Source organism: Fukomys damarensis, unplaced genomic scaffold (genome assembly GCF_012274545.1).
Source record: "Fukomys damarensis isolate Sample0158 unplaced genomic scaffold, DMR_v1.0_HiC HiC_scaffold_9, whole genome shotgun sequence".
Classification (NCBI taxonomy): Eukaryota; Metazoa; Chordata; class Mammalia; order Rodentia; family Bathyergidae; genus Fukomys; species Fukomys damarensis.
Window position 1 is genome coordinate 28758902 of NW_022900921.1, and position 24909 is coordinate 28783810.

General features: G+C 40.4%; 1 protein-coding gene across 2 annotated transcripts in view; it reads left to right on the top strand.

The window, feature by feature from the left end:
- Window positions 1-672: 672 nt before the first annotated feature.
- Window positions 673-24909, top strand: part of Pcbd2 (pterin-4 alpha-carbinolamine dehydratase 2) — a 54482-nt gene continuing 30245 nt past the window's right edge. Inside the window, exons 1-2 of one of the 2 annotated variants that reach the window (XM_033761667.1) lie at window positions 673-693; window positions 3052-3183. In XM_033761667.1, the coding sequence (XP_033617558.1) occupies window positions 691-693; window positions 3052-3183 (135 nt within the window). In that variant the 5' untranslated portion in view covers window positions 673-690. Of the gene's footprint in view, window positions 694-809; window positions 852-3051; window positions 3184-24909 lie in introns of those variants that run through there. The other variant, XM_033761666.1, reaches the window with a different exon arrangement.

Consider the following 24909-nt stretch of genomic DNA (forward strand, 5'->3'; position numbering starts at 1 on the left):
CCATTTGTTTCTGCGGCGGCTCGCTGACAGCGGCTTTCCTTCGGGGTCAGTTAATTTATCTGTCTTGAGGCTGTTTTTTAGTTTTAGTTTTTGTTTGTTTGTTTTTTGTTACCGGGGATTGAAGTCGGGTCCTTGCGCTTGCAAGGCAGGCCACCTAACCACTGAGCTAAATCCCCGGCGAGACTGTTTTTGAAGGAGTTATTATTACTCTTTTTTGGTTATTTGAGGCACGATCGCACTATGTGGTTCAGGCTGGCTTTGAACTCACTGTGTAGCCCAGGCTGGCCTGGACCTTGCGGCGATCCTCATGTCTCAATGGAGGAATTATTAATAAATTACTGTTTTTGTTTTTGGTGACACGTTGATTTTTCTTTCCACTTACAAGGGGGCGTTCAATCATTTTTCCTGCTTCAGAAATTAGTATTTTGGAGGCCTCTAATTTGAAGGAAAGTTTAACATGTAGCACCATCTAGTGGCGAGATGTTGCATTAGACTCAACGTTTCCTTTCATTAAGTCGGTTGTTAGAACCCTTTTGAAGTTTAATAGAAGCAATTTAAAGTAGTCCAATGATGGAGAAAGAGAAGCACTGTGTTTTATGGCCGCGAAAGTGAAAACAATGTGAGTGCATACTGTCAGCTAGCGCGTCTCTAGGCATACCTCTGCCCACGTGCTGGTGATGGAGTAAAATTATGGTGAGTGGGAAGGAATGAATAATCAAGACTACGACCTCTGCTGGGTGACTTTGCATTCAAGATCTCTTTAGGCCTTCCAGAAATTTTTGGCAAGTAGATACGGTAATATCCCCACTCTAGATACGCGGACAATGAAATTCAGCATCTCACAGCAAAAGGTAACACTTGCCCTTGAATCAACATTACTTTACTGTTTTCAAACCCCCTGCTTTTCCCACCCTCTGCTCCCACGGGGGGAGAAATTAAGGCCATCACAAAGGGTTCTGCTGAGGGTGTGCCTTCAGGGGGGCCTTTGGTGTCCTGTAGATGCAGTGGCTCCGTTTCAGTCCTGGACACGGTCCGTGTGGCTGGGTCAACCTCTGTGATGAGCCGCAGCATACACCCTCCATCTCCACCCAGGGGAAATGTTTAGAGCACGTTGCACTGCCTCCAGGTGACTTCTGCGTGACTGACAACATGTTTAGTCAGCTACTCAGTGTGGACAAGGATAATGCCGTTTCTTCGAAATTCTCTGAGCTAACCAAATAATTATGTATTTAGTAGAAATTTTAAATTATTTCCTGTAGTAGACCATAGTGAAAATTTTCAAAGCTATCGTAAGATTAACGAGAAGCTCTTCTTTTTTTTTTTTTTTTTCTTCTTTGGAGTACTGGGGATTGAACGCAAGGCTTTCACTCTCCCTTTTATCCCCAGCCCCACCCCGCTTTTGATATTTCATTCTGAGGCAGGGCCTGGCTAAATCACTCAATTGCTGGATTACAACTTTGGATCTTCCTACCTCAGCATTTTAGTGTTGGGATTCCAGATGTGCCTGTAAATATTTTTGTTTAATTAAGAGGTATTCTTATTTTCACCGTTTGTTACATGTGTGAGAAGGGCAGCTGATCTGACTAGGATGAAAAAGTAGAAAATTAGTTCATAGCATCCTTTTTTCTCTTCATTGCATAAGTTTCTTAAAGGTAAAATAGTTTTTTACCCTCTTAGGTATAGGAATGTCTGTATCAAGGAATTTTAGTATTCTAGAAGTGGGAGTAGGTACTGCTTCATTCAGCTCAGCCTCAGTTCCATTTGATGATGAGGAGCCCTCAACATTAGTTTCATCTTCCTGGTGATGTCTCTTTCACTTGAGCCTATAGTAGCCTGCAAATGAAGAGGACAGGAGAGATTGGCTGACACCTCATGGATTCTAACAGAATGTTCTATCTCTTTTCTCTGGTCATGGAATTGACAGTTTTAGTTTATAAAAGAAATGACATCGGAAGTGGGATCTGTTAACCAAAAGGATCTTGGCTTTTGAATTTTATTATCAGTAGTGGGAAGTGTCAACTGTGCACACAAGTGCTTTGGACTCGATAGTCCTTCAACCAAACTGAAAAGGGAGCTTTGTTCTGAGAAAAGGATTTTGTAAACTTAGTAGGCAAGGGCTTTTTACCTGTAGTAGAGGGTCTTTGGATCCCTAGGAGTTATACAAAGTCCTATGTAAATGTGCATTTGGGTTTTCCTCTGTAGGCATCTGCTTTTGTCAGATATGAAAGGGGATAGTAATCCCAAATATTTAAAACCCATGTGAGGGCTGGGGATTTAGCTCAGTGGTTCCCTGCCTGCCTCAGAAGCACAAGGACTGGAGTTCAATCCCTGGTACCAAAACAAAAAACAAAACAAAACAAAAAAACAATCCATGGGAGTAGTGCAGTGAGGACTGCCAAGGTTATTGGAAACCATCTAAAGAACAATAGGTCAGGAGTTCGCAACCCTTTATGGGAAACCATTTAAAGAGCAGTAGGACAGGCATTCACAACCCTGAATTGAGAGGAAGGAAAAACTAGAAAATTGGTTCACCAGCATCCTTTTTCCTCTTTATAGTATATGTTGCATAAAGGTTGAGCATACAGAACTTTTCTGTTTTCTTTTTGTATTGAACTCAAGTCCTTGTGCTTGTGAGGCAGGCACAGTTACCACTGAGCTAAATCCCTATCCCTACTCAGAACTTTCTTGCCAGCGGATTTGCACAGTTTCTGTGAGTGGGTGTTCTTACCTCAGTTTCCGAAGATTTATTCTGTGATGTATCTAAAAAGTCTAGAAGTAATGGTTAAGTACAGCTGTTTCTGTAGAGTTGCTGATTCTGAAGTTTGAGGCAGCAGTAAGGGGTGTGGAGGTGATGTATGGAGGCAGCTGGCTTTGTATAGAGAGCCTTATTTTTGTCTGTATTTTGAGAACAGAAGAATGGTTAGAATCTGTTGTCTTGACTTTTTTCTGCCTTTCTTCTCAAGGTAAAGAGCTGTAAGTTCATATTTGTAAGTTTATTTAGAGTTTTAAGTTAACTTCTGTTCTCAGATATGAAATGTGTTCTCTTCACAGTCCTCAGATTCTCAGCTGTTGACTGCAGAGGAGAGGAACCAAATTCTACTTGACCTTAAGAAAGCAGGATGGTCAGAATTAAGTGAGAGAGATGCCATCTACAAAGAATTCTCCTTCAAAAATTTTAATCAGGTACTTATTACAAATTCTTGTTAGTGCCATGGGTTTTTGTTCTCTTCAACTTTCTAATACGGTTGGTTGTCTGGTCCCATGTGGGCTCAGGTTCTACACCCTCCCTTCTTTAAGAATTCAGTGACAGTGAAAGGCGTGGTAGCTCATGTCTATATCCCAGCACTCAGGAGGCTGGGGCAGAGGGATCCTTGCAAGTTTGAGGCCAGCATGGGCTATATAATGAGTTCAAGGACAGCCTGAACTACATAGCGAGACCCTGTCTCAAACCCCCCCTCCCCCAGAAAAAGGCCTTCCTTTTTTATAATTACTATAGCCTACCCGGGCAGTTCTCAGCCCTGGGGGAAGGGATGATTTGTGTTATTTGGAAAATCAGATTCTGAAACTACTATACTTTTGGGCTGGGGGTGCGGTACTGGGGATTGAATTAGGGACCTTGCGTTTGCTAGGCAAGTGGCAGAACCACTGAGCTAAATCCCTGGCCCCTACTATACTTTTGATTTGATGTTGGTTGTGATAGTTACTTTTGGACTTTTAGATTACATTAAAAGAGGACGTGAGCTTTTTATATTTATCAGAAGGGGGAATGAATTAAAAAAATCATTTCAGAAATGTATACCTGCTTGACAATTCCCTCTATTTTTCCTGGGCATTTTATGTTTTTTTTCTTTTTGTAGTTGTATTTCTGCCTCTAAATCATCTCTCAAGCTGTTCCTATGTCCCTCTTCCCTAATTGGCTAATTTTCCCCAAACCCAGTAGCTAGCCCTTGAAGCTTTTCTTAAAACCTGACCTCTCCCTTAGAGACTTAGCCTTAACAAAGTAAGTGTTCCATTTGAGTCCCACCCTGTTTAGAGAGTCATCTCCCATGACTTACCCTTTAGTTATTACTCCCCTGCATTATATAAGGTAAAAGCTTTTGATTATTTCATGTTTGTTCAGTTAGTTTGGTAATCCTTTGGACAGATTTATTGTTTTTATTTATATTAGGTGTCAGCATGTAGAAGTCAGAGACCGTGTTTGCTTAAATAACTCTCTATTGTACACAACGTAGTTGTGGATACAAACAGGCATTTGATAAGTGCAGACATTGATTACAGTGTTTGCTGGTTTCTAGAAGGGTGTGTGAGGACCAGATTGCCACCAGAGAAACCCTCAGCATGTTTTCCTAGTAAATGCCGTTGGCTCCCCTGAACTGCCTGCTCTATTCTGTTCTCCATCCATCTGGCTGCCAGCCATTTGCTGTGTCCTCAACTCCTGGGGAAACCTGTACCTAGCAGACTTCTTGTCCCCACTATCCCATGTGCTCGACAGCTCTTGTCAGGGGCTTAGCACTCTGTGGCTGGTGGCAGGGAATCCCATTGGTACAGTAAGCTTGTGTATAAGCTCTAGGTAGCATTTTCCAAGCTTATTAAAATTCTTACATGTGTACAGCTTGACTTCTTTAAGCCTGGGCTAATTTATTGGGCTTGAACATGTGGCTTAAAGTACTTGAGTGGTGTTGCCTCAGGCTCTGCCCATGAGTCAGTCCTCCAGCACTGCTCTAAACCTTGCGCTGGGGGCAACTTTCAGAAATACGAGGGAAGGGGAGCTGTGCAGGGCATCCTTAATTAGCTGTGACATTATTCACTGGGACATTTCATTAACTAGGCCTTTTTCCCTGCTCATGCAGCCTTTAGGAAAAAGAGGCAGATGCCAAGAAAATCAGCTGGTGTCAGGAAATGTGCTCAGAGAACCAGCACTGAGATTATACCCTGGGGTCAGTTTTTCAACAGGTTTCTGTGACTTCTGCAGGTACAGTGGCCTGTTATGGCACTGGTGTCATGACTGCTATCTATCACTGCCTCCTAGGCAAAGCTGACCAGAGGCACATCACTAGTTGAACAAATTGGGCTAATTGCTTAATTCAGCAAGGGAGAGTGTACTCCATCGGAAATCATGTGGCATCTTAGGGAGGTGTTGTTGGAAAGACTTGTGACAGCATTTGGGCTTGTACTCATCATTTTGGAAAGTTTTTTTTTTTTTTTTTTTTTTTTTTTTTTTTTTTTTTTTTTTTTTTTTTTTTTTTTTTTTTTTTTTTTTTCTTGTACAGGGGATCGAACTCTGGACCTTGTGCTTTTGAGGCAGGCGGCAGAACAACTGAGCTAAATCCCTGGCCCCACATTTTGAAAGTTTTGAGGGAATTAAGGCTGTGCTCTGGATTAGATGCTGTCAGGATATCGAAAAATCTGTGATTCACCATTTTTATAAATGTTACCTATAGAGAGAACAGACTAAGGTGGGGCCAAAGCTGAAACTGGAAAAGAAACAGTAGTTATTCATTAGATGGGAGAGGGGATGTTTGGTGTTTTGTGGTTTGGAAAATGTTCATGTTTTGTTTCTGTTCAGATAACATTATGGAGTGGTGCATTTGTGTCCTAATCCATCATAGTCATAGAGAGGCACTGTGTGCTGTTGATGTCATGTTCAAGAGGAGAGCGCATCCTAGGCCAGCTCCCAGATGACGGGAGCTGTTCACAACCCATGTGTAGGGTAGCGATGCCCTGGTACCGACAGATCCTTATTCATCTTTTATCTAGGACAGAAAAGCCTTTTTACTTTTTTGTGGTATGGAGGGTTGAACCCAGGGCCTTTTCATTGAGTTATATCCTTAGCCCTTTTATTATTTTACATTTTGAGACAGGGTCTCATTTTGCTAAGTTGCCTAGGCTGGGTTCCAACTTCTTTTTTGGTGTGGCTTTTTATTTTTGTTTTTGTATTTTTGTGACAGAGTCTCGTATACCGCCATATTCAGCTTGGTTTATTTTTCTTTGACACAGGGTCTCACTGTGTATATACTTCAGATTGGCCTTGACCTCACTATGTAGCCTCGGCTGACCATAAATTTATGGTGATCCTTCTGCCTGAGGCTCACCATCGCAGGGATTACAGCATGTGCCACCATGCCTAGCCATTGTTTTTTTTTTTTTTTTTTTGGTACCAGGGATCGAACTCAGGACCTTGTGCTTGCGAGGTGGGTGCGGTGCCACTGAGCTAAATCCCCAGCCTTGGCCATTGGTTTTTATTGAAGCAACAACATAACATTAAGATGATGTAAATTTTAAAAAGCTGGGTGCACTGAGTATACCTGTAATTCAAACAGTCAGGAAGGCTAAGGCAAGATCTGAAGTTTGAGCCCAGCCTGTGCAATTTAGCAACCCTGTCTCAAAGTAAAAAATTTAAAAAAGGGCTGAATATATAGCTCATTGTGAAAGCCCTAGGTTCCAGCTTCAGTACTAACAACAACAAAAAAAATCATAACTACTTAAAATATTTTTTTGTATTGTAGTGAGGATTGAACCCTGGGCCTTGTGTATGCCAGAGAAGTGCTCTATGACTGAGCCGTATCTCTAGCCCACTGTTTTATTTGTTTGCTTGTTTGAGACAAGGTCTGCTATGTAGTTCAGGCTGGCTTTGAACTCACTATGGAGCCCAGACTGCGCTTGAACTCAAGGTGATCTTCCTGCCTCAGCCTCCTGAGTGCTGGGATTACAAATGTGCGCCACCATATCTAGTCCTCTATTCTCTTTTAGTATTTCTCCATAGGTATAACTTATTTACTTCTTCTTTTTGGAGACAGGGTCTCACTATGTAGTTGAGACTGGCCTGGAACTCATTATGTAGCCCAGGCTGCTTTCGAATTCACAGTGATCCTCCTGCCTCAGCTTCCCGAGTGCTGGGATTATAGGCATGCACCACCACGCCCAGCCGGTATAATTTACTTACAATGTAGTAGTTGTATATATAGTTAAATTAAAAAAATTTATCATAGTGCTTGCTTTGGCAGCACATAACTAAAAAAATTTTATCATAAAAGTAATATTAATTCACTATATGTTTATGAAACATCTTTGTGTGTTAGGCATTATTCTAGGCTCATGTACCTCCTGTTACAAGGGAGCATAGGCAGAAAACAAATGAACAGATAATGTAATTTCAATTAACAGCGAATACCATGAAGAAGAATCATGTAGGAGATCAGATTAGAAGGTGAAAGAGGAAGCCCTATTTCAGATGGCATTGTCTGGAATGATCTCTCTGGGAAGGGGACATCTGAGGCCTGAGTAATGTGAGGGATCTCAATGTATGAGAACATTCCATATGGAGAAAAGCACATAGAGTTCCCAAAACAAAATGATCTTAGCATGGTTGAGCAAGAGCCCCAAAATTGGTGTTCTGAAGCAGACACAGAAAGTAGAAAGAGAAACTGAAGTCTTGTTGGAACTGTGAAGAGTTTGGGTTTTAAAGTGTGAAAAAACTGTTGGAGGATTTCAAGAAGAAAAAAATGTCATTATTTGCCCTATAGTCTAAAAAAATCACGCTGTATTTCTGCTGAGACTAGGCAGTAGAAGGACAGGAGTAGGAGCAGGCAAACTATACAGGATATTAATACCCTAGTCTAGGTAAGAGACAACAGGAGAATGGAGGCGGAGAGAAATGTGGGATTACTCCTATGGTTTGAAGACAGGAAGACGAAGAATTGCTGCTGATAGAGTTGGAGGTATAGCACAGTGTTAGAGTGCTTGTCTAGCATGCACAAGACCTTGGGTTTGAGCCCCTCCCCAGCACCGCCAAAAAAAAAAGATTTTTCTGATTGATTGATCAGGGGATGGGGAGCCTGTCAGGCTATATTGTGAAGGATAGTGCCATTGGTGTCACTTACTCACCTAGGGAAAACTTGGGCATAGGGAATTAAGAATTCTGTTTTGGGCCAGGGATGTAGCTCAGTGGTGCTGTGCCTGCCAGGCAAACACAAGGTCCTGAGTTAGATCCCTGGTACGGTGGGTGGGATCCTGTTTTGTATATTTCAGATTTGAGATACTTACTAGTCATCCAGGTGGACAAGTCTGGTTAACAGGTAGATGGGTATATGAGGTCAAAACTCAGGCTGGAGATAGCAGTTTCAGATTTGTCAGAGGGGATAATTGTCAGGGTACAGTCCTAGAAAGAATAAGGCGAAATGACAGTAGGGTGTAGAGACAGTGTCCATTGTAATGGGGAAGAAAGAAGAGTGTGTGAATGTAGGCGTAGGTATATTGGTGCGTTTGTCCTGGAAAGAAGAGATTTCTCTTCCGATTATTTTTATTTTTTTAGTGAAATTATCAACTCAGAACAATGGGAGGTGGGAGGGAGGAGTTTTGGGGGTCTTAGGAGGTAGGAGAAGGAATCCAAGTCATCTTGGAGACTAGAAGATGTGGCTGCTTGCTGGGACGTTCTTAGTGTTACTACAGATTATGATCAAACTTTGTGTTTTTTTTGTTTTCTTTTTTTTTAAAGATAATGACTTATTGTGTTCTTCAGGCCAGACTTGAATTCACTGTGTAGCCCAGGCTGGATTCAAACTTTCCATTCTCCTGTCTCAGCCTCCTGAGCGCTGTGGTCAGATGTTTAAAATGAAGATTTTCTGTATTTTGTCCAGCTGTGTTCACCTGCCTGGGTACAGGTTTGGAGTAGATGCAGACTGAATGAGACCTGAACTTTTGTAGGATAAGTACAGTGGAAGATTAGAGGGCCAAGGAAGTAAGAGCATGTGTAAGAGAGGAATTAAAGCATTGGCCTTTGGAATCTAGGCTGGTGAAGGAAGTACAGCATGACAGGGAGATAGATGGTGAAGATTTGGTTGTGTCATTTGATATAATCTTTTGGAGGGCAATTGAGCAATGCATGTTAAGCCTTGTGTGAGTGTGTGCGTGTGTGAGTGTTATTGGGGCTCAAACTCAGAGCCTTGCATATGCTAGGCAGGTACTGTACCACTGAACTACACCCATGCCCCCCAGTGCCTGTCAACCACTAAAATCTACATGCCTTAGTCCTAATCTAGAAATTTATATTCTAGATGTGGTCCTGTATGTATGCAAATTGGATATGTGAGAGTGACCATTAAAATGCTGTCAGCCTGTAATGTTTTATTGTGACCAGGCATTTCCATGTGCACGTGCACACCATAGTAAGGCTACACCTCCATTGCTGCAGCCCTGCCCTCAGAAGGAGTTAAGAAGGCCCACTGTGCTTATAGTTGGGAGATCCAGCGTCTTTCCTGGCCTCAGCTCCACAAACTGGAGGGGGCCACAGTTATAACTGATAACACTTCTGATAAGAATGTGGTTCACACTGGATTTTAACTTGTTTAAAATATTTGGTAAATATTGGTGAAAAAGACATTGTTTCTTTTACTCAATAGATTGAGGGTTTCTTTTTTTAGTTCTTTAATTGTCTCTTCATTTTTCTTAACAATAAAATCTTCAGGAGTAGGAGTACACTTGGTTGGACATAATTTTTAAGATGTTGTGCTTATGTAGTTTGTGTAAAGTGATATCACAGTTTTCTGTCTGTTGTGGCTTGTATATAGATGTCCCCTCAAAGCCTCATACAGTCATAGGTGAGGAGTTTCGAAGGTGGCGGGATGAGAGTGTGTGATGCTGGGATTAAGGGTGTATGATTACTAAATTAGTCCACTGATTGGTTTGGCGTAGTTCTGGGTGTGGATGATGGGAAGGCCCACCCTGGGTGTGGGTGGCACCACCCAAAAGACAGGTAGCCCAGAAAGGATAAAAGGGACAAGTAGGCTGCTGCTGCTGCTGCTGCTGCTTCACTTACTACTTCCTGTCCTCTGCCTGCCCTGCTTTGCCATGGATTGTTTCTCCTGTGCAAAAGCCTCTCTGCCGTACCACCCTGCCGTGGAGGCAGCTGACTGTGGACTAAAACCTCTGTAAACTGTGAGCTACAATAAACCTTTCCTCCTTTAATTTTGGGTGTTGGGTATTTTGCCTCAGCAACATGAAAAGTAAGGCACTGTCTTTTAGTATTACAGAAAATGAACTGTACAGCTGGGGATTTAGCTCAGTGGTGCCACTTTGTGCCTTGCTAGCACAAGATCCTGAGTTCAATCCCTGGTACAAACAAAAAAACAAAGAAAAAACTGTATTTTTTTTTTTTTTTTACCAGGGATTGAACTCAGGTCCTTGTGCTTGCAAGGATGCCACCGAACTGCTGAGCTAAATCCCCAGCTCCTAAAAAACTGTACATTTGAGGAGCATTTTTACTGAGCCTTGACAAAAATCCTCTTCCTCAAAGCTTTGGTCACTTTCGGGTTTTATTATAGTAAGTACCAGCAAATACATTTTATCTTTTTTCTATCAGATGTTATATTCCAAGATGTGGTTGGTTCTGCAGAGTCAAAATTACTTGGATAGCTCAGATGAGCACAGGTACTTGGAGATTATAAATATAAAAATTCTGTAGCTATTTTCCCATGGTAGGTAGATGAAGTAGTCAGAGGCGGCAGTTCCTGTTGGCACCTCTGCCCCTGGTGGTGGCACGCAGGCTCCAGAATGCTTCGTGGGTTGATGGGCGGTGTGATGGTGACAGTGACACTTGATGAACAAACTGCGTGACAGTCCTGGGACTCAAGACAGGCACTTTCCGTATTCAGATTGATTGAACTCAGACAGGGTGAGGTTGCATTTGTGAAGGAGTTTTGTTTTTTCTGTTCATGGAGACATAAGGAGGGAGAGATCTGTAAATGACAAAGTTATTCTTGGGTGTTGGGCAAAGGCAGAGCATCTGCATTGAAAGAACAGTGTCAGTTGGAAATATGGATGTGCATGTCTCATAAAGATAAATTTTGTTATATATTGTTATGAACATTAGTAAATGAGAAGCTTACAAAATCAGAGGAAATTTCAAATTTTAGAAGTAACTGTAGAAAGCGAGGCTTTGAAGCTCAGGAAACAGGTACTCCAGATGCCAGTAGGTGGAGCCCTGACTGGCCAGGATACCTGGACCCTGTAGCAGCAGGTTGTCCTCATTCCCCAACTCCTGGATGCTTGGGACCACCCTGGATCAGTGTGGAAATAAGCTCAGTCTCAGGAATAGAGAAGAAGCAGTGGTTGGATGCTAGACTTGTTTTGGTCCCTTTTGGGTTAATGAAAGATTCTGGATGGATTTTTCCTACTGGTAAATGAGAGAGTAGAAGCTTTGTGAGAAGGAGCTGCATTTGCTACTTTCCTGGAAAAGCTCCTTTGTCTTGTCTGTGCTTCATTAGGGGGTCTGCTGAGCAGCTCCTTGATTATTTGAGGATGAATCATATGAAATGGCTGATACTCAGCCACCTTTCCTCTTCAATAGGGGCACTTTTCCATGATTTATTCTAACAGCCGTCAAAGTGTAGTACCTTTGGCAAGGCAAGGACCGAGCTTTGTTTTCTAGCTTATTCATCAGATTCATGTTTGTAACTTCTGCCTTGAAAGCTTTTTTGGGCTGGGGTGGAAGAGCGGAGGGACTTTCTAAATGGCTTAGCTCACACTGCCTGTGGTGGGGGTATTCTGTGCATCTAGCATTAGCATCACTGCATGCGACTTGGGGGTTTGTATCATGTTTCTCTCTTCCAGTGCCCAGAGGGACTTCTGAAATAGAGCAGTTGAAAGTTACTATTGCTGACTGACTTTATAAAAATGCTTTATTGAGGAATTTAGTAATAGGCTTATTATGGTTCACATTTTCAAATACTTAATGAAGTCATAGGCTTGATGATACCAGAAGAAAGACAACTGGTAATGAAAGTCTTCTGCTTTGTTTTGTTTCTTTGAGACATTCTCACTATGCACTTCATGCTGGTCTTGAATGCATTATGTAACCCAGGCTGGCCTTGAACTTGTGGTGATCCTCCTGCCTCAGTCTCCCAAGTGCTGGGATTACAAGCATGTGCCACTACTCCCAGCTTTTAATGAAAGTCATAATAGTCCTCTGCAGGATTTTGATGAAGGTCTCAGCTGCTCTCTTGTGAACAAATTAGTTTGGGTTTTATTGTTGTTGCTTTCAATATTGGGGGGTTGAGTGCAGGGCCTGAGCAATTTAGCAAGATCCTGTCACAAAATGGAAAATAATAAAAAGGCTAATAAAAATATCCAGGTTGTATTCATGTTACTGTTCTCTTTGAGGTTCTTCCTGGAGTTCCGGGTAAGTCTGGAATGCTTGTGTTGATGCCGTCCAGTTGTGGTGGATGTGTTGTCCATCAGGGCAGGGAAATGAGAGCCTAAGGTGTTATCATCACTTGGAGTCTTGTTTCTGCTGTTTGTGTCATACAGTAGGTTTAGACCTCATGTGTATTTGTAAAAGCATATGCAGTAGATGTGGAGAAATGTAAAACAGGTATCAACAATGCAAATATGACACCACACAGCAGTGTGAAAACACTGTGGTCATTATACCGTCCTTTAATAAAAATGGACTTTTAACTGCATCAGTTCTTCTTAGTCATGTAGTAAATCTTCTGTTTACAGAACTTAACCTGAGTATTTTGTAAAAGTCAAACAGCCAAGAAATACAATTTCCTCAATAGTCTTTGTCTCACCCTTTTACAGATGGCATAAAATCAGGAGTGTAAAAAAATAAAAAAGCAGTTTGAGCTGACGTGAAAGGTATTTCAGATTTATGCCTTGCAGATGATATTGGTATGATTAATGCATTCATTGCTTTTTTATTGCTTTTCACAGATAATGTACATGATGCATGGAAAATGTTGTGGTTTAAATCTTTGCCATGTTTAGACTATGAAGATCAACAGATGTTATCATTTAAGTACCATAATTATTATAAAATAAAAAAATTATCATAAAATGTAGTAAGATAAATTTCATTTATGTAAATTGCTTTCATTAGCCTAAAACTTTAGTGTAGCATTTAGGGCTTGTGAAGCACTGTAGATGAAGTTAACTTGGTATAAAGTGGTCACGCATGGGTTACTTTAAATTTAACTGACAAAGTAACACTCAAGGGTTAGGAAATTAGAGGTGTTTCTTTTCAGCCTGCGTTGCTGGTACTTCTTGAATAGGTTCACTATGAATTAATAACAATGGCTGCTGGTTCAATAACTGCAGAAAATAATTGAAAGGAGAACTTAAATAATAAAAGTATTTTGGTCTTACTCTTTTCCATTCTGTTTCTGTTTTTTCTTTGGTATGTCTGCCTACCTCTTCCTTATAGCCACTGTCAGTCGTGTTCAGGTTTGCACAGTGAATTTGGACTGTAGAGTTTTGGTGCATTATGGTTTTGACACAGAAACTTGCAGGATATGGATACTGATGGAATATCAAAATCAGCTAGTCACCTCTTCTTAGTAGCAATACAGTCCTGTGCCTGCGTTTATTTCTGGTGGCAAGGTAGAGCACCAGTTGGTGTCTGTTCACAGGAGAGATTTGGTCCAACAGTATGGACAAGTGGATGAAGGTCTTCTCTTGTGGAATTCTCTGTTCTGCTCTCTTCGTATGTCTTTTTAAAGGAAACAGATCAGGAACATCCTCTCCAGTGTTCTAGTTAATTGATTGTCATATTGCCCCTCTGATCTAGTGGAGGTGGGCCTTCTAAGTTATTTACAAACTCTCACAGAACAACACTGAATCAGACTGAGATCATGAGATCTCTTGAGGTCATACTGGGTTGTGTCACAGTTTTAGGTGCCAGACTCACATCCTTGATTCCTCACATTCTTTTAGATCTTGTTGTGATACAAAAATGTCTTATTATTGATGTTATTGTTGTTTTTAGGAGATACCTTATTTTCCAAGTAGTACCTGTTAGATTACTTTGCTTCCTTTAATGGGTTTCACCATACTACCATGAGAAATTGAATACTGTATCACCAGCTGTTACAAAGCCGTGTTTGTCTGGAAGTAACCCAGGTATCACTGTTAAGCAACCAGAGGTCATTTAATTGTATCATTCACATCAGTTCTATCAAAACAGCAAATCCTGCTAATGAATCTGTTTGCTCACATGGTCTCATTCAGCCAGCAGGGCAGGACTGTGGTTTTTTTTATATATCATTCAGCAAACTGACTTCACATGCACTGTCTTCACCATTGCAGCCCTGACTGTGTACACTTATGAGGTACCTGAAGCAGCCTCAGGCAGACAGGCTGGGAGCTTCTTGGTCTGACTGTTGGTTGCAGCGAGCTCAGTGAAGCTCTAGAGCTGGCAACCACCCAGCGGCTGGCACCATCTGGCCCAAGGTTTGAAAATAATAAAATGTAACAGGAATACCTGGTTTCATCTTTGTTCACAAGAGCTTCCAGTTTTGTTGGGGAGGTGACACATCCAAATTTTACAAGGTAAATTTTAAAATATTGCCTTGTTAATCAGTACTAAAATGTGGAGTATTAGTAAGTCAAAGGTGAGGCACTGCAGTATGGCTACCTGGAGGAGTTTTGAGTTGATCCTTGAAGATCTGATAGGTTTTTGTGAGGGAAAGGGCAAAGAGGGAGTAGCAGGTGGCATAGATCGAGGGTAGGGAGGAAGAAGACACATCTTGTTTGCAGTGTGTTGGGGAAATGAGGGTGCTAAGATTGGTTCAGTGAGCTGGGCTCCTGATTGGCATGGGGGCTCCCTGTAGGGCACTTTCCCCTGGGTTTAGCTTTGGCTCAAATTAAGGGTAGTTGAAAACAAACTCTTGTCTTTTTCTCCTTCCTTTAGCGTGGTTGTTTTTCTCAGCAGTATCATCTCTCAAACACCCAGGCCTGAAAATGACCAGGCACCAAGAACTGCACAGTCATCCTTTAGTGTCTTTTGCCTAGACCATTTGCTGATCTGGGTGTCTCTTCTTGCCTTCCCTCTAGAGTACTGCCAAGCAGCTGCCTGACTGCCTGTCACCTTTGGGCTCTCCCTGCTTCCATTCCTGCAGGCCTGTGTTCCTGTTGGCCTGCGTGCCACTTTGTCGTGACCATATTGATCTCTGTTCAGAAAAGCCCAGTGCCTTTCTGTTGTTTTTACAGGACACATTTCATCATTATTCTTCCTGCTTTCCTCCACCCCACCCTGTCTTGCCTCCATCTATCCCTATCCCACCCACCGCTAGAGTTTTTACATACCTAACACTAGTAAACAATAATGAGCACTTATTTCAGGCACTGTGCAAGACACTGGGGTGCAGCAGTGAATAAGGCAGATATTGTCCTTATCTTCATGGAGCTTATAGTACAGTGGAGGCAAGCAAGTGTAAACAAAGAAAACAATGAATATATAGTTACAAGTTATGGTGAGTGCCGTGCAGGAAAATCCTAATAGCTAATGCCTAATGAACACTTAAGGATTTTACATATATTTATTTATTCATTCATTCATTCCTCACAAAACTTTGTGAAAAACATTATTTCCCTCATTTTGCATATGAGAAAAGTGAAGTTTAGATTAAGTGGTCCCACAGCTGGTAAGCATGGAGTCAGGATTTGACTCCTGGCAATATATACCATAAGCCTGCAGGGATACTGCCTGCTTTGGCAGCAGGAAAGGGTGTGTGAGAGACAGTAATATGAGACCTAATTCTGCTTGTGGAGAGCAGTTGGGAAGGCTCTGAAGGGAAGTGTTAAGCTGATGCATTTTTAAACAAAGACCAATCAGAGGACGTAGGGGAAGGAGTTGAAGGGGCAGAAGTCCAGTTGTGGAGATAGTAGGGAGGCTGCTGCACCGATCTAGGTGAGACGACGCTGCCAGGCTAGACACAGTATGGGAACGTGGTCTGGGCAGTGCCAGGACATGCAACGAAGTACAGAGGTTGGAGCTGTATTTAGGACTTCACACAATCGGAAACCATGTGCAGCACACTTAACGCTTACAGCAAGTGCAAATGTAAAGAGAATCTCCAAGTTTCTCTGGTTATGGGAATGGGGTGGGGTGCAAGGAAGAACGGAGTGTTCAGAGTACCTCCAACTTCAATCCTGGAGGAGCTAGGCAGTTGGGAGTGACATTTATATTACTGAGCTGAGGAGGTGTGGGAGAGGAACAGGACTGTTGTACAGGAATCAAGATTTCTGGTTTGAACATTATCTTGTGTTTTTGTTTGTTTTGAAATAGGGTCTCTCTGTGTGGTCCAGGCTGACCTCTGAACTTGCCATCTTCTTGCCTCAGACTTCTGAGTGCTGGGGTTACTGGTGTGTCTCACCATGCCCACCTGGTCTGGGCACTTTGGCAGAGCTGGGGCTTGAATTCAGACCTCATGCATACCAAGCAACTACTCTACCATTGCACCACACCCTCAGCCTTGGACACTTTAGATATGAGTTGCTGGAAGACATCCAAACATCAAATTCAAGAAAGTAATTGGTAGCTCAGTGTGGTGGCACATGCTGATAATTCTAGCGCTCTGGGAGGCTGAGGCAAGAGGATCTCAAGTTTGAGCTCAGCCTGGGTAACTTAGTGACTTAGCAAGAAAATATATATATATATATACATATATATATATATATATGTATATATATATATATATATATTTAGGGATGTGTATATATATATATATATATGGATCTATATCTGTACATTTATATATCTATATACCTATATTTATATTTAGAACTTAGCAAAGGCCCTAGGTTCAATCACCAGTACCATAAAAAATAAAAAATAAAAAGGTAGTTTATTATGATTTAGGAACTCAGAAGCAAGGTCTGGATAATAGGCAACGGGAGAAACATAAGAATGCATGGGGGAAAAAGCCAAGATAATAGGTAATAGCACTCAGGAAGAAATTGCAGTGTGAGAAGAGGGCTTAGGGTTCTAGTCCATTTAGGGGCTAGATAGAAGAGGAGGAGTTAGCAAAGACTCAGAAAGATTTCTTAGAGAAGTAGAAAAATACCAGGTCAATGTCCTATTACAGAATTCAAAAGAAGATGGCATTTTACAAGAAAGGAGGAGAGGAGGGGGAAAGTAAAAAGAATTAAGATGCGTTATGTACGTGTGCCAGCTTCCCACGATGAATGTAATATGAACTGAAAACATGTTCTAATAAACATTTCTTTTTTTTTCTCATTGAGTTTATTGGTAAAATACAGTTACATTATCATTGGGATCTTGTACCTTTACGTGATATGTCTTGGTTCTTTTTTTTTCCCCCTACCCCTGCCCTACCTTTGACCCCTTCACTCTTCCCTATTTCTAAAAAACATTTCTTAAAAATCGAAAATATAAAAGGAGGGACCAATTTAGCTGGGATCTGAGGTATTAAAGGTTGACCATTAGGGCCGGGGATTTAGCTCAGTGGTTCCACTGTCTGCCTCGCAAGTGCAAGGTCCTGAGTTCGGTCCCAGTACTGAAAAAAAAAAATTTGTAAAGGATGACCTTGATATCAGGTAACACGGTAATCATTGGTGACCACGGCAAGGTGCAGATCATCCTTGAGAAGAAGTAGAGCTCATCTACTTACGCAGATCCTGATAGCCTTATTAGTCTGTTCTTTCCTTTTAGAATTCAGTCCTTGGGCTATTTTGTTTGTGGTGTTATTTCAACCTTATTTTGATATTAAACCTCTGAATCTTATTGAACCTATGAATGTGAGAGCTGGAAGAAAATAATGAAGACCCAAGTGTGAAGTGGTTTGCCAAGGTGACAGTGAACCAATGACAATTAACATGAGACTAAGTGCATGAAAATAATTAACTTGAGAATGAGGGTGGAGGAAAACTGCGGTCTTGGCAGTCAGGAAGCAGAGAGAGTGAGAGGAGTCAGGGGAGGAGATACACACCCTTTCAGGTCATGCCCCCATTAACCTGCCTCCTCCAGCAATGTCCCACCTCGTAATATCACATTAACTATGAGCCCATCAGTGAACCAACCCACCGATGAGCGTAGTGACTCCATGATCCAGTCACTTTTCTAATATGAGACTTAGGCAAGGATGGGGTGAGGGTGGGGGAGAAGCACTCCAGACCTAAACCATAACCTGTTACCTAGGTGCATTCGAATATACGAAGTTTCTCGACTTGTTCCACTGTGAGCCTGTGTGTTTGGTCCTGAGGGAACAGAGTTTTTCTTCTTTTTGTCTCTTACAGACTATTACCTAAATTGTCACTAAGGACTTTTCCTCTTCCCCATCTCCTTATTCCTAGTTGGTCATATATGGTTCCTGAGGGTGATCAGCTTATCCGGTCAGTAAGTGGCTGTGCATGACGGGACGAGAGAGGGTGCTCTGCAGTGCTATGGATGGGGCTTTCCTCAAGCAGTGATGTGAACCTCGTAGAGATGAGTGCCCACACCTCAACTAAAACCCACTGATTTATTGCAAAGTTCCCACACTAGGATTAAATTCTGAATATAGAGGTTTTAGTTTAGAAAAAACAACTTTAACATTAACATCGCTTGTCATAAAAGAAAAACAGTATGCACGCGATAGTTTAGCCACCACTGTCCTGGAACAACACTGGTTGTATCCTTTTTTCTGCATGCAGTTTTGAAGCAACAAGAAAAGGACTTGGGCCACTCTTGGTATCTGCAGTTAGTTGCCTTCAGTAAGAGAGACTTAAAGCGGGCACTCATTAAGTATTTTGGCAACACAGCCTCAGCCACCCACAACCGCAACCATAGTCTATTGTGGGTATTAGCGTTCTGAGGGCCCATGACAGTTTCTTTAAGATTCACAAACTGTTTTGCTGGGAGGCAGTTGCAGGTCTGTTCACCTGCTGTACATTAGGCACTTGTTTCTGTTTTCAGACAATTATTTTAATCTTGAATCTTTCCTTTTGTTGTTAAGCACCTTTGGTTGATTTTTTCTTTTTTCTGTCTGTTACATCTTGGTGGTGGTTTTGCATATAGAAAAGTTTAAAAAAAATATGTGTGTGTGTGTGTGTGTATGTGTTTGAGACAGGGCCTCACTACGTAGTTGAGACTGACCTGGAACTCATTATGTAGCCCAGGCTGGTCTCAAACTCACGGCGATCCTCCTGCCTCAGCCTCCTGAGTGCTGGGATTATAGGCATGTGCCACCATGTCTGGCTTTTTAAAAAATATATTTTTGAGGAATTATTTCTAAGCATTTTTAATGTAACAATGCTAAAGTTAAAATTATTCTTCTTTGTTTTGAGATGGGTCTCACTCTGTTGCCCAGGCTTGTTTTTGAACTCCTGGGCTTTGAAGTAGTGTTTCTGCCCCAGCCTGGTATGCATGGCTACATCTGGCTACAGTTGACTCTTAATGTTGCATTGTTTACCTGAAATATAACCAGGTCAGGTTTGTTTGTTTGTTTCTTTCTTTGTTTCTTTTTTTTGGTACTGGGGATCAAACTCGGGTGCTTGCGCTTGCGAGACAGGCAACCGAACCACTGAGCTAAATCCCCAGCCCTGTCAGGTTTCTTTTTGACAGTTTAGAGTCACAAAGCATTATGGACTAGTGAGTATTTGAGGTCGACTAGATATTAGTAGGCTTACTGTTAGGTGACCTGTGAAATAGCATCCCAACAGCCTTGTAAGGCTAGGCGATAGTATCCCCATTTGGCTAATGGTGGAGAAGTTGTTAAGGAGCTTGCTCAACTTACTGAGAAAGTGGCAGTGGAACTATAATTCCAAGTCCAGGTGTTCTATCTACCCTGAGGTGATGGCTCTCCTTTTTAACACAAGTCTGTAATTTTAGGAATTCTAGACTGTAATTCAGAAGATGGGTTACAGTTTTGTTTAGGAATATCTAAGACCTTTAAATGAACAATTTGCTATTCAAAATTGAGTCTATTTCCACTTGCAGGATATTACGTATACTTGGCATATTTTGAAGTGAAAAGTAGCCAGTTACCCATAGGAATTTGAATTTGACCTGTAAATTGTTTCATAGTTTCTTATGTCGTGTCCTGAAAACATTGATTTATAAAACTCAGTTGATCAGTTATCATTCCTAAATCTATTACAAGTTGGAGGTTGTCAACTTTTATCTGGAGGGGAAAGTCACTTCCAGACAGAAAGTCTCCCAAGAGCAACTGGAGAGCTGGGGAAGCCTGGCAAGGGCGAGGTCCTGAGTTTGATCCCCGGTACCCCGCCAAAAAGCAATGGGCAACTTTACGTACGGAAATGGAACTCTGCAGAGAAAACACATATCATGCATTGAAAGATCCCATCTTTCTAAGCCATTGACCTTGCAGTCATGGTTATAAATGTGTAAAAGAGAAGTCCATTGTAATTCTAAGTGTATTGAAGTGATTCTGAAATACAAGTTTGAGGGTGTTTCTCTTCCATGTTTATATTTGTTTAAAACTACCATTATGTTTTAGTTTTTATTTTGGTTTTTTGAGACAGGATTTCACTTTGAGACAGGTTTTTTGAGCCAGCCAGCAAGCAGGCTGGCTTTGAACTCACTAGATAGGTCAGGCTGTTCTCAAACTCATGGAGATCCTCCTGCCTCAGCCTCCCGAGTGCTGGGATTACAGGTATGTACCACCAGGCTTGGACTAAATTTCAGTCGTTAAACAGTAAATTTTAATATTTGTGGGTTACTCATACTCTACAGAAATCAGCCAGACTTCTCACTTTTATAGGGATTATACAACCATGATACATTTGTGCGGTATGTTCCGCTGGTTAATAAATACGTTTATGAGAAACAATTCTGTGTAAATACTGCATGCTCACTGTTGAACTACTGCAGCTCCTGAAAACAATTCTGATTGCATAATATATTTTATCTTCAGAAAACAAAAAAAGTACACAGGATAAAAATCATCCTTTTGTGGGGCTGGAGCTTTAGCTCAGTGGTTCGTTCCACCACCTGCTTCACAAGCACAAGGACCTGAGTTTGATCCCTGGTACCAAAAAAAAAAATCCTTTTGTAATCCTTTTGCTCACTTAAAAAATAATGTGTGTATGTATCTGTATATATGTGTGTGTATGTGTGTGTGTATATATATATATATATATATATATAGTAGACATTTTTTAGTCAGTTAATTTTTCCACTTTATATATATAGTGAACATCTTCCTTGTTAGTAAAATATTTTTCCTCAGGTTTTGTAATGGTGAGATATATATAGTATTCCATTTAAAAGAAGGGTCATGTTTAATTTAGCCAATACTTTTACATAGTAACCATCTTCACAGTTGAGGCTTTTGAGTCCCCCTTTTCTGTATTGCTGTCTGATGAACACAAAAATATCAGTGATCCATACCAGGTTCTTCTTGCTAGAAGTACTCAGGATCTTGATACCTAGTGAGATTGAGCACAGATCCAGCCACTTGTTAAAAAGTAAATTGAAATCATCACTTAGATAGAATTGATCTGCTGAAGCTAAAAAATCAAGCCTTTCAAGTTACTCGAGAAGCCCAGAAGGAAAATGTTATGTTATAGGGCTTTGCAGCCGCCATTCTCACAGCTTAGTGCAAGAGTGTAGGGAATGTTTTCATAGAAAGGTTTCTCTTTTTCAGGTTATTTTTCAGATAAAGGAGGCTTGTTTAATTCAGGAAGAGCTATTTCATAGGAAATTAAATCTTTGTAAATCCTCTATCACATTTCTACACTTGCCAGTTCTCTGGCAAATGATGGCTTTCAAATGGTTTGGGAGGGTTTCTAAAAGCAAATAATTCTGCATTTTACACATATTTATCTTTTAAATTTCAAAAAAATTTTAAAAATATGTGCTGCCGAAGCGAGCACTCTTTTTTGTTTTTGAACAAATAAAAATCTCTTAGGTAAGAGACTTGTGTTTCCTCTTTGTATTAGTATCTAGATGATATACTAGATGATATTACTGCTTCTCAAACTGAGAATGGTTAATTACTTGTGATTTTTAAAAACAATTTTACTTGGTGTGAATGTTTTCTGGAAAGAACTTAAAAAATACAACTAGTTCAGTTGGCCAGACATTGGAGAGTTGCTGCTGCTTAGAGATCAGTAATTGTAACATCTTGGTTTGTAATCCTCAGTGGTGTCTAATCATGTTGTGTGCTTGGGAACCAGAAAATAATTTTCTTTTCAAGTTTTAGATCATCATTTTTTCCGACATTGATCAAAGCTTGGAAAACTAGTATTATATACCTAGCCAGGGTATTCATAACTGTCTTACATTCTTAATCTTTTGGCTATTTGGTTGAAATATATCTACGCCTCTTAAATATTGAAAGCATAATATCCTTTAACCTACAACTGCAGAGTTAAAATGAATTTTATGTGAAATATTTAGTTGTGGACCACATCTTCAGCTTTTTATATGCCACAGTGGTCTTGTTTTTTTCCCCTTCCATTGTCTGATAGTGAGGTCATTTTCAGTCCTCTGAGAAATTCTATTCCCAGCCAGATGCGGCTCATATATTAAAAGTAGCACCTGTGGCTAATATCACAGCAGCTTACCATAAATTTACATGGTAACTAGGATTATATCTGTCAAGACTGTTAAAAAACATCTAGATTTAATTTGATTTCCAGTATTGTAGAGGGTATCCAACATTTTGCTTCATAACTATATTTTAAAAGTTAAAAATCACTCCATTGTTAAGTTTTATAGCACTCCTAGTGCCCATTAAGTTGATTTGTTCAATGGAGGTCAGAGTAAAGCGACTTGGCTACATTAAGATCGGAAACCAACCCATTTGTGACAAATTTAGTCCTTTCGTGTGAATCTTCTCAACGTCTCTGCACTGATTGGATTCAGGTGTAGCTTATGTCAGTAGCATTTAACCTCAAAAGAATGAGCAGCGTGATTGGGTTGTTGTAAATTATGAAGCATTTGCCTTTGCTTGTTTAAATGTAACTGTTGACTCTGTTGCCCATGCCTGACTGCTCCACCATCTGTCTGTGACAGAGTAGTATGGTTTTAGAGACATCTTAGAAAATTGGGGTACTTGCCCTTATCCCTTTTCCTCCTCTATGTAACCCTTCCTGAATTGCTCTATTCCCCATTATCCTTTGAGTCATCTCCCACATGTCGATTTGCACACCTGCAGTTGTAAAATTATTTTGGGGTGTCACGATATCATGTTGTTCACCAACTTTCCAGCATTTATGAATACAATAATGATTCACTGTAAATCAAAAAAATTTACAAGATACTGAGAATCTGCTCCTACAAATAAGAGTTGAATGGTGCATTTCTTTGGTGTCCTCCCATTTCATGTGGTTTCTTAAAAAGAGACTGGTAATATATTTCTTTATATTTTCAAAAATTAATTCATAGTCCAGAACCGAGACAACAAAATGCGTAGATTCAACCTAGGCATTTTGTTGTTTAAAATATGTAAACAAATATAAGCCAATTAAATAAAATTTGTTTCTTAATTAGGCATTGCAGTTGTCTTGGCAATAATCTTGCTCCGAATAAGATAGTGGGACTGTTAGGTGTTGGCACTGAGGTTAGGGCAGCGTGTGGGCTCCTCAGCACAGATATCCTCAACCTTAAGTATATAAGTCTACTTTAAATTCGAATCAGCATGGAACTACTGCTCTGTTGATCATCTTTCTAGAAGGAATTCTGTAAATCTTTTGAGCCTAAGTCTCACCAAGGAAGTTGAACAGCAGCCAGAATTATGTTGAAAAGGCTGTATTGATGGAAAAAAATGAGTAGGATAGTGAAGATAAAATGGTAATTTAGTGTTACTAGGTATTATTAATCATTTAACAGAAAATATCATGACCAGTTTGGAACCTTGTAAAACTTTTTTTAATACAGAGGATTGAACCCAGGGGTTCATACATGCCAGGCAAGCACTCTACCCGAGCTTCATCCCCAGCCCAGTAAAACATTTTTGGAGAGAATTATGACATCTCTTTGTGTTCCTAGTTACTTAGGTGCCTTCCTTGTGTATCTGCATGACTGATGCAGTTTCTACTTGGCTGTCAGATGCACAGTCTCATACATCCCTTCTTGCTTGCTTTTTTCTCTGCCCCTTTTATTTCTTTATAGTTCTTCATGGTTGACTTCCCTGCTCTCCTCCCCACACTGTAATCTCCTTGAGGGGCAGCCACTGTGACCCAGGGCCTAGTGCCCAGGCAGGTGTGTGGTACAGTAACAGATTAATAATTATGAGTATCATGTACTTCAGGAGCAGACAGACTGTTGGGAAGAGTCTGGAGTTTCCAAGTACACTGAAGTTTTCAGATAATGTACAGAAATCAGAAATTTAACTTATTTTGCTGACCAGGATTCTTTTTTTTCTCTCAGTCATCCACTGGACTTGGAAGCAAATGTATCCTTTTGTTTCTGAAGATACCAGTTGATGTTCCCAAGAAAACAGAAATCATGGAGTTGTTGGAATGAGGCTCCCTTATCATGTAGCCATCTTCAAAATCCTGTGTTTTAGCTGGGAGCTCATCTGTCTAGTGACCAAAGACATAACCTTAGAAGGTTGGTTTTGAAAACAGAAATAAAAGTTATTTTAGAAGACCTGCTTATTTTTAGAGAGAAACATTTATTTCCCCACAACCCAGAAGAGAGTTAAATCCTAAAATAATTATTGAAGCACCCGTTGCCAATTTTTTATCATTCAGTGATGCCATATTAAGTGATTTAGAATAAGAGAAGTGGCTATAATTTAAGGCTAGGTGGACCAATGTTCTAAATAGATAAAAAATACTTTAGCATGTGTTGACTTATAAGGTAATATTTAGTTTGGTTTTTTCATAAATAACATTCCATGTTGAAAAAAATGGAAACTGGTATTAACTGCATTTTATTTGAAATTTTGTCTTAAGCCATGTAGAATTTTATTGTGTAGTTGTTTTTTTCAGATTATTACATAAGAGTAAAGTATATATTTCTTCTAATGAGATTCTTATTTGGCAAAGTTTAGCTGTTATAGTTACTTTTGGATGAACAAACATATACCCGTTTTTTATGAAAAAAATGTTTCATTTTCTCCACACTTGTTTCTCAAATATATGTAACTTTTCCTTCACTAAATTATTAAAAATGGGTTTCATTTGAGAAATGTTATTTTGTTATATTGAAACCATGTTATA